Source organism: Metopolophium dirhodum, chromosome 8 (genome assembly GCF_019925205.1).
Source record: "Metopolophium dirhodum isolate CAU chromosome 8, ASM1992520v1, whole genome shotgun sequence".
Taxonomy (NCBI): domain Eukaryota; kingdom Metazoa; phylum Arthropoda; class Insecta; order Hemiptera; family Aphididae; genus Metopolophium; species Metopolophium dirhodum.
In genome coordinates this window covers 23,502,380-23,518,443 of record NC_083567.1, presented here as the reverse complement: position 1 = coordinate 23,518,443, position 16,064 = coordinate 23,502,380, and the positions used below count along the sequence as shown (strand labels likewise).

Sequence of the window (16,064 nt, the reverse complement as noted above, 5' to 3'; positions counted from 1 at the left end):
CAGATATTATGCATATAGTCGCGCAAGCAGTAGGCACGATAATGGGTATATCGCATATTATTATGCATTAATCATTAATATATAAACACATTAATACATATAATGTATTATCTTACAAAATTTTAAATAATAATAAAATATATTATCGACGAAAAATTCCAAAGCGTTATTTATTGAAATACAACTAAAGTAAGTATGATACCTATATGAAGACTTTGATATTTTGTATATCGTTATTTTTTAACATAGGTATTATCATCAGACTATAAAATGTGATGAGCACAGGATTTTTTTTTGTAATTAAATTATTTGAAAACGTTTGTTCAGGTTTCTATTTGCATACCTATATAGTATATATTTTTCACAGCTGTATACAAAATGTTTATATTTTGACTGTTTTAATTTTTACCAACTGATTGAAAGAAAAAATACGTGTAGAAAATTAAAACAAACTGGAGTTATAAATTAAATTTTGTAAAATAAATCGAGGTAAAAGTTTTTCGAGGATTTTCGACGTCGGATTATCGTGTATAATTATAATATTATATGAAGTTGTGTTTCTCGTAATAATATGCGCCTGTTATTATATATATGAATATGATATAATATGACGTTATCTACACGACGCAAGCTCGATCGACCATATAACATTTAATTTCCCCCCCCCCCCCCCGGCTGCAATCATAAATGTGAGTAATATATAGATATTATATGTACCGCATAATTCGCCACCCAACTTAAACCAGACTTGCAATACACCTGTAAAAGAACAATGCAAGTCGATCGAAAAAAAGGAAAAGAATGATAAAGAAAATAATATAATAGAATAACGACAACACAACAGACCCAATAATTACGACGGGCACATGTAAAGTACAGTTAAACGGGTGTGACTCGTTTGTGGTCACATGTGGGTCGGTGTTTGTATATGTATATATGACGAGCGGCGCAACGGTATACGCGATCCCGCGCGATTTTCTTGTTTTTCCCATTCAGTTTCTATAATATACTCCTCCACGCGTCCGTCCATCGCACAATCGCCGCCGCCTCTTATCGCGAGCGCGCGTTCCGAATACCTGCAGCGGCGGAAGCAGTGGTGGCGGCGGATATTGCGTGTTTTTCCACATGATGTCCGTCCGACGACAACGATCGTGCGCCGAGGTGGTCCTATTACAGTGGTTTATTATTATATACATATATACTATATAGTCTAGGATTATCGTCGACTCGAGGAAGGAGCTGTAATACTGTATAATGTCATACGGTGTAAACAAATATTACTATAGTTTACAGGTATTAGCTACACGATATTTAACCATATACCTGCTTAACTATACACTCTGATACCGTGTTTGATACCTAAGACAATATATTACATAATATTATAATGTGTATCCCAGATAACCTGCAAAACCTCCAAAATAAAGACGTGTGTGTTAAATTAAAAACAATTGCGCGTGAGAGATTATTTATTTATTTTCGTTGATAATAATAATATAATGTTGGTAATTGCTTGTTTTTTCAATACACCCATAATCGTCCATCGGTAATTCGGGTTAGCGGTAAAGTAATAATAGTGCTGGCGGTCTGATGGTCAACGCTTAATCTTTGACTAAAGATTTTTCTTGACATAAAAATGATAATAGTTAAATTAATCTCATAGTTAAAAACTCGTCAAAACTAAAAACATACACTTGACACAACTATTTCCATATCGTTAAACTACTGTGCCGTTAAAATCATACGTCAGGAGGACGTGTAACCCACCAATGTGTAGTAGTACTATAGCAATACAGTGTATATTTAAATACACGCATGCACGCATATAAATGTGTTCGCATTTAAGAATCAGGATAGATTAAAATATATTGGAACGAGAAAAATTAAATTGAACACAAAATATTGCGTATAAATCACAACGTCCGATTTTCCAACGATCGTGTAAGTGTGTGAAAACAGCCTAAATTGGTGGATGGTATATGAATATATGACGAACAAAAAAAAGATGGCTGGGCTGGTTTTGCATAACGAGTGTGACTCACGTTAATCCTTAAAGGAAAGGGGTGCCAACGAGCGATGTCCCTTCGACGTTACGGAATCTTGAAGTTCACCAGCGTAATAAGTTATCGATTTTTATGTTTTGACATTATCAAAATTCTCTATCGGCGTCTCAACAATACAACTAGCTTACTAGCTGTGTACCTATATAATTTATAGTTAGACCTTCGAACGACTCACAATCCAGAACTGAGCTGTTAAAGAATTCGATTATTATACAATCGCAATTTCATAACAAATAGATAAGGTCTAAAATATCTACGATAAAAATACAGCAGATGATGCATAATAATTAATAATAATATATTAATATATGAGCTGTTCCACTCTGCGTAGCCCGTGTCAAAATTTTGTTTTTTTATAAATATATTTTTTTTTAAATGTACATGCCATACTTCTACTAATTATACCTGCAATAGCAATCATTGAAATAAACAAAATAAATTTTCTTTTTTCGTGAGCTTAAAACTAAATTCATGTGTGAGCCACTATATACACAATATAACAATACCTATATAGTCAGCCTATAATATTACTAAGTAGATATATTTGATGATATTATTGTGAATAAAGTAATTTATTTTACTAGGTATTAAGCATTAGTATAAGTTACTAGGTTAAAACAATTTTATTTTAAAATTAATTTTTGCTAAACAATTTACATTTGAAAATGTCATTGTGTGTATAAAGTATAACAATATACTCTAAAAGTTTCATATACATACCCACAAATAATATTTTTAAATTAGTTGCTTACACCCAAATTAATAAAATCGTCATTCTTGGTTTTAATATATGATTTCGTCCAAATTTGAATTTCAAATGTCTGTAAAAAATAACTGTGTATTATTGTAGGTTAGGTTAGGTACCTACTTGTATATTATTTTTTAAATTTATTTGGTTACAGCATGAAGTAGGAACTATATTTATGAATTATGAGAATCTTTGTTTTAAATTTACAATCCTTAGCTATAAAAATTGAACATTTTTTAATTATAATAATTAATAATTTTCGAAATTTTAATAAATGTCGTCAAAATGTAAACTTTAAATTCTTAGAAAAAAAATCCTGCTTATGGATCTTTAATATTTATCAACTGTTATTATAACAACTTATAAGGAAACTTGGAATACATTTTTAGGCTTTTTCAATTCGACCCAACGAATAACATTTTATTGACATTAATTATAGAATAAAAAACTGAAAAAATGAAAATATCAAATGTCTATAAATAACTCAAAACGAGTCAAAATATGTTGAAAATTTTAGCATGTATATAAAAATGATAAAATAAACATTTGATGAATATTTGAAGTACTTATGAGTTATGGTAATTAGTTTTTGAATTACGACAAAAAAAGAAAATCGTTGTATGAGAATTTGTTAATTTACGATCGAATGTCTTTCTTCAAAAGCTCGTAAAAAATTTTAGGTAAACTTTTTTTTGTTAAATGTAGGAAAACTTAATGGAAATCTTATATTAAATTTTCAAAGCTTAGATATAAATAGAACATATTTCATAAATTTCTAACTTGAAACAATTTGCCAATTTTCGTGATTTTGATGAATTTTGTCCAAATTATAACTTCAGACTTCAGATGACAGACACAAATAAAAATAAAACACACACACACACATCATTGTAAAATCTATACATTCACAGCTTTGCTCAGAATCTAAAATAAAATTTCCAATGAGTCAAATTCATTAGTAACATATAACCTATTTAAGTATCTATTTAAAAATGTTTATAAAATATTAATAAATGAAGTGGAGTAGTACAGGGGTACCTCGCCAGTGGTGGATCCTGGGGGAAGGCAAAGGGGACATTTGCCCCCTCCCCCAATCGCTGTGGTTTTCCTTTTTTTTATGTTTTACGCTATATGTTTTAGCCAATTTTGGAACTTTTTGTACTTTTGCCAACCATGCTCCTCCCAAAATTAAGCCCTGGATCCGCCACTGTACCCCGCAAAATCTTGAGGTCCAATACGTAGTTCGTATAAACTTTATCGCTCTATTAGGTACATTTATTGTAGGTACCTATAGTTTGGTAGGTACTTTAATAGAGTTTCACTATAGCTGTATTAATTTGTTCGATTAAAGTGAAAGTGTAATGCGTGAATTAAAGATGTGCCATCCGTGTAGCTTGAAAGTATATATAAATAAACTGTTTTGCTTTTTAAGCTTGAAATGTATAAACCAATATTCCTATTCCTTTTTAATTTATAGTTTCAGAGCATTTGAGATTATTAACTTTCTTCAAAATATCTATATTCCGGTATCGTTTATCTGCTGCTGAAATAATATCAACGAATCTAAGTATGGCTGAAGTGGCGAAGTGTTGCAACCAGCTAATGCTGTTAGTTCTAAATTACAAGAACACGATTTAAATGAACTATAGTCTATATATAATATACTGAAACGGAGGAAACACCATCTAATTATTTATTATTTAGAATTACAAATTAACGACACATGCATGGCGAACCAGGTCACGTGTATGACCCTTCAAGACCTAGTGACCGCAGTACATGGCTTAAGTTGATTTCATAAACAAAATTCTACACTTTAAAAACGAAAAAAAAATGAAAATCTATCGAGCATTTTTTTAAGATATTGAAATATATTCGTAACCACGTCACGAGTTTAATTAATAAACAACCAGTATGTTTTGCAACTCTAAACACATCTGAATAATAGACCTCTCGCCATTGGCATGCAAATAAAGTATAAACTATATCTTAACCCACTTCTTCACACATCACCCGTAAAAAATAAACTGTGGAAAAAAATTATCTATAGGAACAAAACTCTAATAAAATAATAGAGTAAGTTATATACACAGTTTTGTATAGTTATATGTACCTATTATACATAATACATTGTTATTTTTTTACGAAGTACTAAAATATCAGTTATAAAATGCAGTGTGAAACGTTGAAAATATATTATAATAATATATACAACATACATCTATATTATATAAGAGTGGTGTCAAAATGCATTACTATAGACAAGTTTGCAGTTTATGTTTGTTTTTCACAATATGCAATGCAAATTAAAAAAAAAAACTACAAAATATTAAAACAAAAACATTTGAAGATATGTTATATAGTAACTGCGGTGACATACCTTCACCAAGTGGACATTTTTTAAAATTTTAAATGAAAATAAGTACCGGTAAAAATCATTTCATATATCCTTAATCACGTGAATTATTGTCTTATATTCTATTAACTGTGTAATCTATTACGTTTAAAAGTATTTTCAAACGAGAAATAAAGATCACAAAGTAATTATACACTATAAATATGGAATGGGATTTTTTTTAATGTTACATGCCAAAAATAACCTGATTTTTTTCCCTGCATTCCATTCAATTATGATATATATATATGAAATAATTACGGTCTTATTATGTATTACTAAAAACAAAATATAAGTATTTAAATTGTTTAAGTACCTCGGATTTGCCATCCCTTGTATATATTCATACGGAAATTTAACCATCTAACAAAACTATTATATTTTAAATTTAACTTAGATCACAGTGAATATTTGCGCTTATTTTACACAATATAGAGACAAATGGTTGTATCAGTATAACAGTATAAACATATCAGTATAAACCTAACCTAACCTATCAGTATAAACAGCAATTACATATTCTAGTCGTATATTTTTAACAATTTTTAATAATTTGTGCAATTTGTTATCAAAATATATCTAACAAAATTGGAAAATTCGTTAGGAAGTAGTACCTATACTAAGACCATTTTAAGAAGTTAGGTTACGCTACTCTTAGATTTCGTTTTCTCTTAAAGCTCGATTTATGACAAAGTATTACAATTATTTATATGGTTACCTATATGAGTATTACTTATTTGATATTATTAATTCCGATTATCTTTTTATTATATATTCTTCTGTTTCTTCACAATGTATTATAAACGTAATAATCGTAATCACCTTTTCGGGGGAAAATAAAAATAAAATAAATCATTATTAGTGGAGTTTGCGTCACTACATTGTACCAGGGATGATCTGGTATACATCACGAAACCGATTTGAGATACTGGTACGCGCAACGACGACAACATACGGCCTGCTGCTGCAGTGTCACAGTGGTCTGTTCTGTTGAATGACGACAACGCAGCAGACAGACGGACGGACAGATCTACGAGTCTTGACCCGTTATGGGTTTCCTATTCAACGTCTGGTTTGATTTCTCTTTACTAAATTTGTACCTTGTTCTTTCCTCGTTGTTGTTGGGCATTTTTTTCAACGACATTTTCTAAACAAGAGTTTAACCTAACCTACTTTTTTACAGGATTAATAGACAATATTTTTCGCACTTGTAAACAATAATATATAATATACACATTAGACACGTAATATTTTCACCTTTATCGATTGGAACAAAAATACACTAGTGGTAATGACGTTATATATGAATATGGAAGATCAAATTCAAAACAATAGGTACGAAGCAATAGACCTGTAGCCAGTGGCCAGTGCCAATTTTAGAAAATCTATTCACAAGAATTATTTAAATGTTTATTACGGATACAAATAATGGTTTATTGGACGTCCTGTAATACCAACAGAAGGTAAAAGCTCCAGCATAATTACCCATCTCTAATATTCAAACGTTGAAAGTTTTATTACGAAATAGTAAATGCTATGTATAGAATGTACTATGTATTCTATATAGAATACGTCAAAAGATTAATATATTTATAAAAAATATATATTAATGAGCTCTTTACATAGATATGGAATATCAGATTATTATATTTTATTACAAAATAATTACGATACCTAATGGTTTTTAATTCTCAAAGAACATAGAGAAATACACTAGCCACCTAATATAGGTAATGAAAGATACCATCATAATAATATAACAATTCATCTTTTAAATTTGTTATGTATTACCTACTTTGATAAAATTCAAACTGAATTTAAAATTATAATGTAATGTTCTCTAACAAATGTATATATTGCAGGTAGGTATATAATATTAATATACATAGATACGATATTATAAATTATAATATGTGTACCCTGAATTCCCTCAATTATTGGTAAATTTTAAAATATTTTTCTCCTCACAAAGTATGGAACCTAAAGAATAATAATTTTTTTACTTCATATGTGTTACCTACAGTTTATAAATCTACACTTTTGTTTTTTAAAGTAAGTCTAGAATTTTTAGATTTTAAATTATTAGGTTACCATTCACCAAATTATTCTAATTTCATGGTTTGATAGTTTGTCTAACAAATCAGTAATCACCTCGGTAATCACCAATGTTTACAGTTGTCATTTGAACGTTTAATCATCAGTTCTTTTTTGAAGACCACGGGTAAAAACACTAGGTAAATAAAATAATTTTATATTACCACTGTGGTCTATAGACGACTATAAATTTTATTAAGATTCAAAAAAATATAAAAATGAATTATATTATACTACCAAAAATAAATCTTTATTTATAAAATACAAATAATTTAATAGTCTAGGTACATAATTTAAAATAAAATGTGTAGTTCACAAAAAAATTAATTAAAATAAGATTTGAACAATACATTTTCAAAATTGTATTCGATTGATAAGGTAATTATTATGTGAATAAAGATTATTATATTAAGATATAAGTACAATTTTTTATATTTAAAAAATGACAATTGCGTGCTTTTATATTTATTTTACTAATTGATGATTTAAAAAATATAAATAGGTAGTAGTTAATTAGTCCTGCATCTTGTCATTGTAAGATACTTAAGCCTCGATGATATTCTCGCCGAAGATTTAACCATCAATATTATCAATTAATAAACATGTAATGTATCAAGGCCATTAATATTGTATGCCAGTGTGAAAATACTAATTCTAGGTTCAATTAATCATTTATTTATTCAATCTATCGAATTATATCTCAACATGGTTATCATAAAAAAAATATTTTATAATTTTAAATGATTAATACCTAATACATAATCAACAACGATAAATCCTCGGATAAATCAATATTAAATTAAGTATATTCTTACAGTGGTAAACAATTTTTTTAAACGTCATTGTTTAACCACTAATATTATAACAGATATTATTGATAAACAACAGTATTTTCATTTTACAATAATATTCCATTCATAACTTTAATATTTTGCACGCAAATCTATATCAATATAAGAGTGGAAAGTAAAGTCGCATTGTTTCCGGAGAATCTGGGTTGCATAAAACCGAAATCGCCTTCATCAGTATAATAATAACAGTTATTATTGTTTCTACAGTTTCGTTTTTTCTTCTACCTTGTCATTTAGTTTGATTTAAATTACATAAATCCGTGCATTTCAATTTTCACGTAGAGTAAAGAATAAAAAATAGTTACCCAATACAACCGCCGACAACGAAGAAGAAAAAAACTGTTAGTCTGACCCGTGCAACGTGAATGCTTTCTCAATTCTACTTATTTAAACATTACAATCTTAATTAAAATATTAGTTTCGGACCAAATAATCTGAGCTTCGAATCAGTATATATTTAAATATATTTCGATGCAATGCTTTGAATGGATTCAGATGTATATATATAGTTATGACTTATAACCATATAAATTATAAGCTATAGAATATGGTTTAAAAAAATCATACCAAACTACAAAGCTCAAATAACTTTCCTTGACAGGAGGAAAAAAGTACAATTGCATAGAAATGTTGAGTTATATTTTAAACATTTACACACTATGTCACTACTATAGTACTGATAATAGTATGACACATAGGTAACAGAAATTATTTATTTTGCATGCCAATTTTGAATTAAACCGAAAAATTCAGACTACACTAGACATATGACTACACTTTCTATTTGTAATCCGACGCGATTAATTATTGTTTAATGTTCAAGCGAAACCGAAAAAATGACATCGTAGTTATAAGTTACGAATGTGGAAAACAATAGACTTTCTCTTTCATTTCAATATTAATTAATGAAATCATAATTGCGAAGTCGTTATTGAATTTCAAATTGGTGAAATCGATAAAGAAACCCTTCTCAGATTTTTAACAAATGAGACGTTTCAGGTTACGTCGGTTGTATCATTTTATAAACTTAACGGGATTCACCAATTGGTTCTCATATAAAATTCATTTATAATCAAGAAATCTAATACAACAAGTTACAAGTTTACAACATAAGATTATATACTACTAGCTGTCGGAAAACACACTATCATTATAGGTGTAGTGTTGACGATGGTCGGTTTAGGCTAATGATATCTGAACAATTTTGATTGGCCCAACAGAATAGCGCCAGTGGTATATATATGTATACGAGGTTCTTTCGATCTTAAAACAGTTTTAAAGTACACATAGAGGAAACCAACGTTGAAAAAACCGGTTTCTTCATATTCTGCAGAACATGAATACAGTATGCTCTCTTATCTCGAAGTCAGTATTTATAATCGTATGAATTGAGAAGATATTAGTCAGGCGTAAAAAAAAATTGCCATGTTTTTTCACCCAGAAATATGCGAACACGTCTAGCCGGTGGCCTAATAACTTGCGGATCTACCCGTTATACCAAACTCCAACGAGAAACTGTAAGCAATTCGTCCAATTAGTAGTATATTATTAATTATTATCGATGATATAAATTTCAAAACTCAACTCACTAATATCGTTCAACTTATTCGTCTACATTACGAAATTGCACTTATATATTTAATGATTGCATATAGGTACACAAGGAACACGTCTTGGCGGATTAAAAAAATATACTGTGAAAACAACTCGTGAACACGTCCTATTACGCGATAGTTGAACTTGAATTATTCACATATATAGGTTTTGCTATAACTGAAATTAAATAATACAAATGTATACTAGGTAGTGAATAGTACTTATATAAAATAAATATTTAAAAAATATATAACAAAACAAGACATGTATGTATCTGACTGTTATACTGATATGTTTTGTATATTATATACTTTTACATTTGTACACTCTTACAGATATTTTTTAAATTTTGTTCAAACAAATTACATTTAACAGCTTAAATTATCGAACTAATTTTTGTCATACTGCAAAACGTTCCATATATAAAAATATTACGTACTTGTAAACATAAAAAAATAATCGTCTTCAATAAAAAAAGCATTAAAAACAAATAATGAATATGATATATTAGTTCCACGAATATTTTTTTTTAAAGAAACCTCGCAACGACGTACAATTGAACTTGTGCGCATAATCACTACCTACCTATAAACAACCACATACCTACAGTATTATTATACATTTACACCTATATGTACCTATACCTAAGCTTGCGTAAGTCTACTGTCATTTATATTATTAGAATAAATAGTTATAAAATATAAATGATGATTCATATAGGACTTTAGCTAACATCGTCGACATACTATTATGTGCATAAATAGATTAAGGTATGTAAAATAAAATGTAAATACGTGCACAATGCACATATACGCTCCAAACGATCGGTTACAAAAATTAGGTGATTCGCCACAGAAGAATATGGAAGGGTACCTATAGGTATCGTATAATAAATCATAACATCGATCTGTGATCACTCACCCGATTGCTCTCCAAAGCTTCGGCGCTGTGTTCCTCCTTCTGCCTGAAGCAATTGGTACATTTTGACTTGTTGAATATGTTGGGCGAGAACTTCTTACATTCACCGTTCCGTGTCATGGGCCCTACGGTCATCGTTTATTACGCACACTGTGACCCAACAACAACTACGAAAACCGAAGAAAATCCCGCGAACTCGGACACCACTTGACTTAGCGAAGCCATTCGAAACGAATTACAAATCTCGAGATAGGAAAAGTTTTTCCCGAATGTATAACGAACTCACGCGCACTGTATATTATTACGAACGACGACACACACTAAACCGTTTCGATTAAATCACTGCTATACAACTACAACACTACACCGTCACACCGATCGAGTGAGCGCACCGACTACGAATGTTATTTTGGAAAAAAAATACGCATAAAACCGCCGCCACAACCGCGCGCGCCGAAGGTTGGTCGATAGCTGCAGCTGCTGTCGCCCGCTGTTGCTGATACCGTGAGGAACGTGCGTGTTTTAGTACCGCGGAAATGGAGGTGGGGTGACCAAGTCGGTAACCAGTGCTTGAAGTTTATTCCACACGCAGTGCCATCTGTCGGTGCCATTCCAATTCCAGAAACGCTGTTCACAGAAATGCTGAATTTGTTTGAATATTATCAATATACTAGTAAATTAAAAAAAAAATAATTGAGTACTACTAAATATTAGTCAAAATTGAGAATGGTAGCCTTGAGAATAATTCCAAAATTGTGTAAGCCGTATGCAATTATGTAATATGTTAATAAATAAGGGTGGAAGCAAAGCACCTCTTATCCACAATTTATTCAACTTAATGTTGTAATAAAGATTTGCACAGGCCTTTACGACTTTACCACAAAACTATTCGTACTTTTGATCTATAACACTATAACAGTATGTATATATATTTGTTCCTGATTTTGTCATCACAATTATTGAAACGAAGTTTTTTATGGCACGATGTGGGCTGGCCGGGAAAAAAACGTTCCTGACGAAATACTATAATTTATAATATTATATTAAACAGTTATTTTAGTCAAAACATACAATTTTTATTCCGCCATACTGATTGATCTAGTAATGCGATAATACTTTTTAAAACTGATTTGAATTCGTTATTATGTCTACTTGAGATTGGCCGGTTCACTTTTTCCAATTTCACCCCCCCCCCCCTCTCAACATCTATACATTTAGCTTGAATATTTTGAAATTTCAGAATTTTCAAACGTTGATTATTGGGAATTTATTTGGAATTTAAATCAGAAATCTTAAAATGTGGACGGACCGAACTTAAATAGACATTCCAACGGATTCAGATCAGTTTTTCGAAATATTATCGCATTATTAGATCGATCGGTAGGATGGAACAAAAAAAAAAGCGGGAGCGGTAAGTTGTATATAGTAATGTAGTGACGGTTGTAGATTGATTATATAATATATCTTGCGTATATTGATAATATATCACTACACTACGTATATTATGAATTTATAATTATTATAATTAATAAAATATATAAGTAATAAGTATCTGTAAGTATTGAATTGTACTTAGGTAATATATTTTTTGTCACACCTGCGCCGAAAGTTTTGTTTTTGACCGCGGAATCCCCATACTGCCGGGCGAAAAAGTGAAAATCTTCACAGGTGCTGGGCGCGTATATCACGCGTATTCCATGCACAACCAGACACTGAAATCTATACCGCGGTCCTTAGAAAAAAACATAAACTTTTGGTTACATCTTATATACATATTATAATCTCCTTGCATGACGCGTAAACATTTTTATTTCATGAAATTGTTTTCGTATAATAATCTGATTGTTGCATAATATATCCCTATGTAGTGCTTTACCTTTGTCGTTATTACATTTTTTTGTGCAACGCGTTTGGTATAGACGGTTATAGAAAACGGGTAAAACGCGAGGATTTGAAACAGCGTAATAAGAACTGCATATTATGCATTTATAATTATAATAATTTATAAATTATAACAATTTGGTGACTGTAACATCAATTTTAATGATGAGAAATCTTAAAACTGTAAAAAAATTTTAAAACTTTCCTTATGGACACATTCAATTTACATATTATGATAAACAATCCAGCAGAATCTACAACGAGAGATGACACCACTATCGATGCAGTATTTTCAAGATATTTGGAAGAAATTACATCACAAACATACGTACCATATTTCAGTTATCACAGGCCTATAATTTTGATTATTGAATATAATTAATATAATAATAATTAAATAGTAATAATAATAATTTTCATTTTCATTTATTTTTCACATTTTCTTTTATTTTGAATGGAACCACTAAAATGTATTTGTAATCTATAATATTTGTTGGAAAAGAAACTAACCTAACCAAAAAGTTCACTTTTTTTCTACAAAACTACCTTAAAATTTGTGAGTTGTGTATAAAATATAATACAAATAATATATTAATATGTTCATTGTTTATCATTAACAGTAGAGGAGACATTTTCTTACATAGGAATTTATTAATGCCCAAGTTGAGCTAGAATGACACTGATTGAATGATACTGTACCTATTTAAAAAAAAAACTTATTTGCCATGTTTTGGCACCTACCGATTACCAATTCGGTAATAGAAGAATAAATTAATATTAATTTATTAACAAATACCTGTCCTTAGATATAGTGGCATAATGGCATATTGCATACTTTTACTGCATTTTTATTTAAGTAATTGTATAATACTAAAATAGATAGGTACTTATACAGCTATACCTAATTAAATATACAACAGTTCAGTTGATAATATATTGAATGATATTTAAAAAAATGTCAATTCAATTTATTTTATTTCGACTATTTTTAGATTCTGCAAAACAATGTTTTTTTTTTTCTGTCAGCAATATTTAGGGTGGTAAAAATGCTCTGATTTTCGAGATCAGCATCTTTTTTATTAGAAAAGTGAATTTAGTTAGTACTTTAGAGAGGTAAAAATTGAAAATTCCAAATAAAAATAAAGTGTCAATAAAAAAAAACAAAGTGGTACCTAATATTTTTATGCAAAACATTGTAAATATGTCGTTACAAATATTCAGTGTCGGACTGGCCATGGCCGCTGGGCCGCGAACGCGGACGGAGCCCCTCTTTTTTATAGGCTTTTGTAATTTTTTTTATTTGCTTGGAGTGTACCTGGTCTATATAGTGAGTAAGAACCCCATAAAGTATTTATCGAAATATTTAACCGTACGCAGTTTTTCTTTACAGGGCCCAGATGCTTGCCTATATGAGTGTGAGCAGGGCATAATAGTACAAGACACAAGTGCCAAGTAATAAGTAGGAGGAGGTTTTTTTGGATTAATTGCGCTACTATCTTTCTTTAAAAACAATGGGCTCGGACGAGGCTACAAGGGTTCCGCTCACCCGACCCTGCACCGGCTCCGCTGTTGGATTCAGTGATCATGAAAATGTTGCATACACAAAATATGTATGATTTATACTATACGTCTACTTATACCTTATTATATAAATATAAAATAATGATGAAGATTGGACATTTACTTGAAAAATATTATGCTTATAAGTTATAGCTATGGATATCTTCAAAGTTAAAATTATATAGGTAATATTAATATAATTTTAGTTTTCGTAATTTCGTTTTTGTATCATTAATAATTTTTTTTTTTTTTTATTGAACTTAAGCCCGGCGACTAAGGCCATTAGCTGTTGTAGGGGTTTCGAAACGTGGTAGGGACTAGGGGTAAGGTTGGTACGGTAGTTTGTTTTTACGATTGTTTTACAGTTGTTACAGTATGTAGCAAACACGTGTATGTGTGGCAAGGTTTTTAACTATTATGTTCCCGGGTGGTCACCCATCCGGGAGCTAGTAATTGTGGCCGTTACTTACTCCCAGTCGCATTCCGCAGCCAACGCGCCACGCCAAGCCACTCATTAATAATTATTATTTATTATTTTGCAGTTTCAAATTTTTCAATAATTTCATAGTTTATTATTAAACTTCCTCTTGTCAGTCTTCGAGTTAACATTATACAGTGATTTTTAACATGCTCATCCTATTTTTTACTTAAGTTTGACAATATTATATTCAAATTCTGATTTTTAGAATTTTTAAATACACTTGAAGATTTTCGAATATTTTTATACCATTTAAGGATGTTGTTACAATACAAACTTCTGTTTTTCAAATATGAATCCTCTTTTTCTACTTTTAATTATTCAGTAGGCATTTTTTTTTTTTTGAGAACTGTTATATCTAAATCAAAATTCGAACTAGTAGTTTTTGAGTAATATAACTTTGTGTACTAATGATAATACGTATATAGAAATTGGCTAAGTAGATTTGGGAGCTTAGATGATTTGAAAATGTAGTAGTCAGTAGGTACCATTGATCTACCAAGATAAATTATATATAAAAATTATTAGAAGGTATACTGAATTATAGTGAATAGGCACTACATCTAATATTAACTAATTATAATATTTTATTGTAAAACCATATTTAGGGATTATTATCCTTAGTATAAACATTTTAATAATTCAGCAACTAGTTATTAGAATTTTTATTAAGATACATCTACATTTACAAGAACATCATCTGCTACATAATTTGCAGTAAATAATGAGATTCTCATTTGAAAAATAGAAGTTTGTATAGCCACAGGACACTCTTTAATAGTAGTACCAAAAATATCAATAATTTGAATATATGGTCTTTAGGTATGCTTAAAAATTCTAAAAATCAGAATTTGAATAAATGTATTTTTAAAGGAAAAAAGGTGGTATTTTTACACTAAAATATCAAGTAAATTTTGTATTTCATTATGGGGCCCCTTAAAAAAACTGATCCCTGGTCCTTAGTTGTACCAGGCCGACACTGCAAATATCATAGGTAGGTACAATTAAAAACTAATCTTAATTATTGACATAATCATGAATCCATATTTTATTATCATAATTATTATTATTATTATATATTATCTATATCTATACTTATAAATATAAGTTATTATATAAAGAGGAGTTGTTAGTTACCGTTGTTGAGGGTAATCTCTGGAACTACTGAACCGATTTCGGAAATTTTTTCACCAATAGAAAGCCACATTCTTTGTGAGTGTCATAGGCTAATTTAAAAAGGTAATTGATCACCCCCGGTAGGTACTCAAACAGGAATTTTGAGATTTACGATAGAAATTTTTGTTTATTAATGGTTGCTATTAACAGTTGTAGGTATTAATTTTTTTCAAACATTCATATTTTTGGATACAATTATATTTAATTAAATATAAAATTGATTAATTCAGTTGTTATAATTGTAAATTTTAAAGAAAACTGTACTGACCGAAAGGGGGGCCACCCATTCCAGATAGGTAAATAG

The 16,064-nt window shown here is 29.7% G+C and overlaps 1 protein-coding gene across 2 annotated transcripts in view; it reads right to left on the bottom strand.

Moving 5' to 3' along the window:
* The window catches only part of LOC132950799 (protein outspread-like), an 87,980-nt gene extending 76,834 nt beyond the window's left edge, over positions 1 to 11,146 (bottom strand). For both annotated transcript variants that reach the window (XM_061022370.1, XM_061022371.1), the window contains exon 1: positions 10,669 to 11,146. In XM_061022370.1, coding sequence (XP_060878353.1) covers positions 10,669 to 10,800 — 132 coding nt within the window. In that variant the 5' untranslated portion in view covers positions 10,801 to 11,146. The remainder of the gene's footprint in view (positions 1 to 10,668) is intronic.
* Positions 11,147 to 16,064: the final 4,918 nt, after the last annotated feature.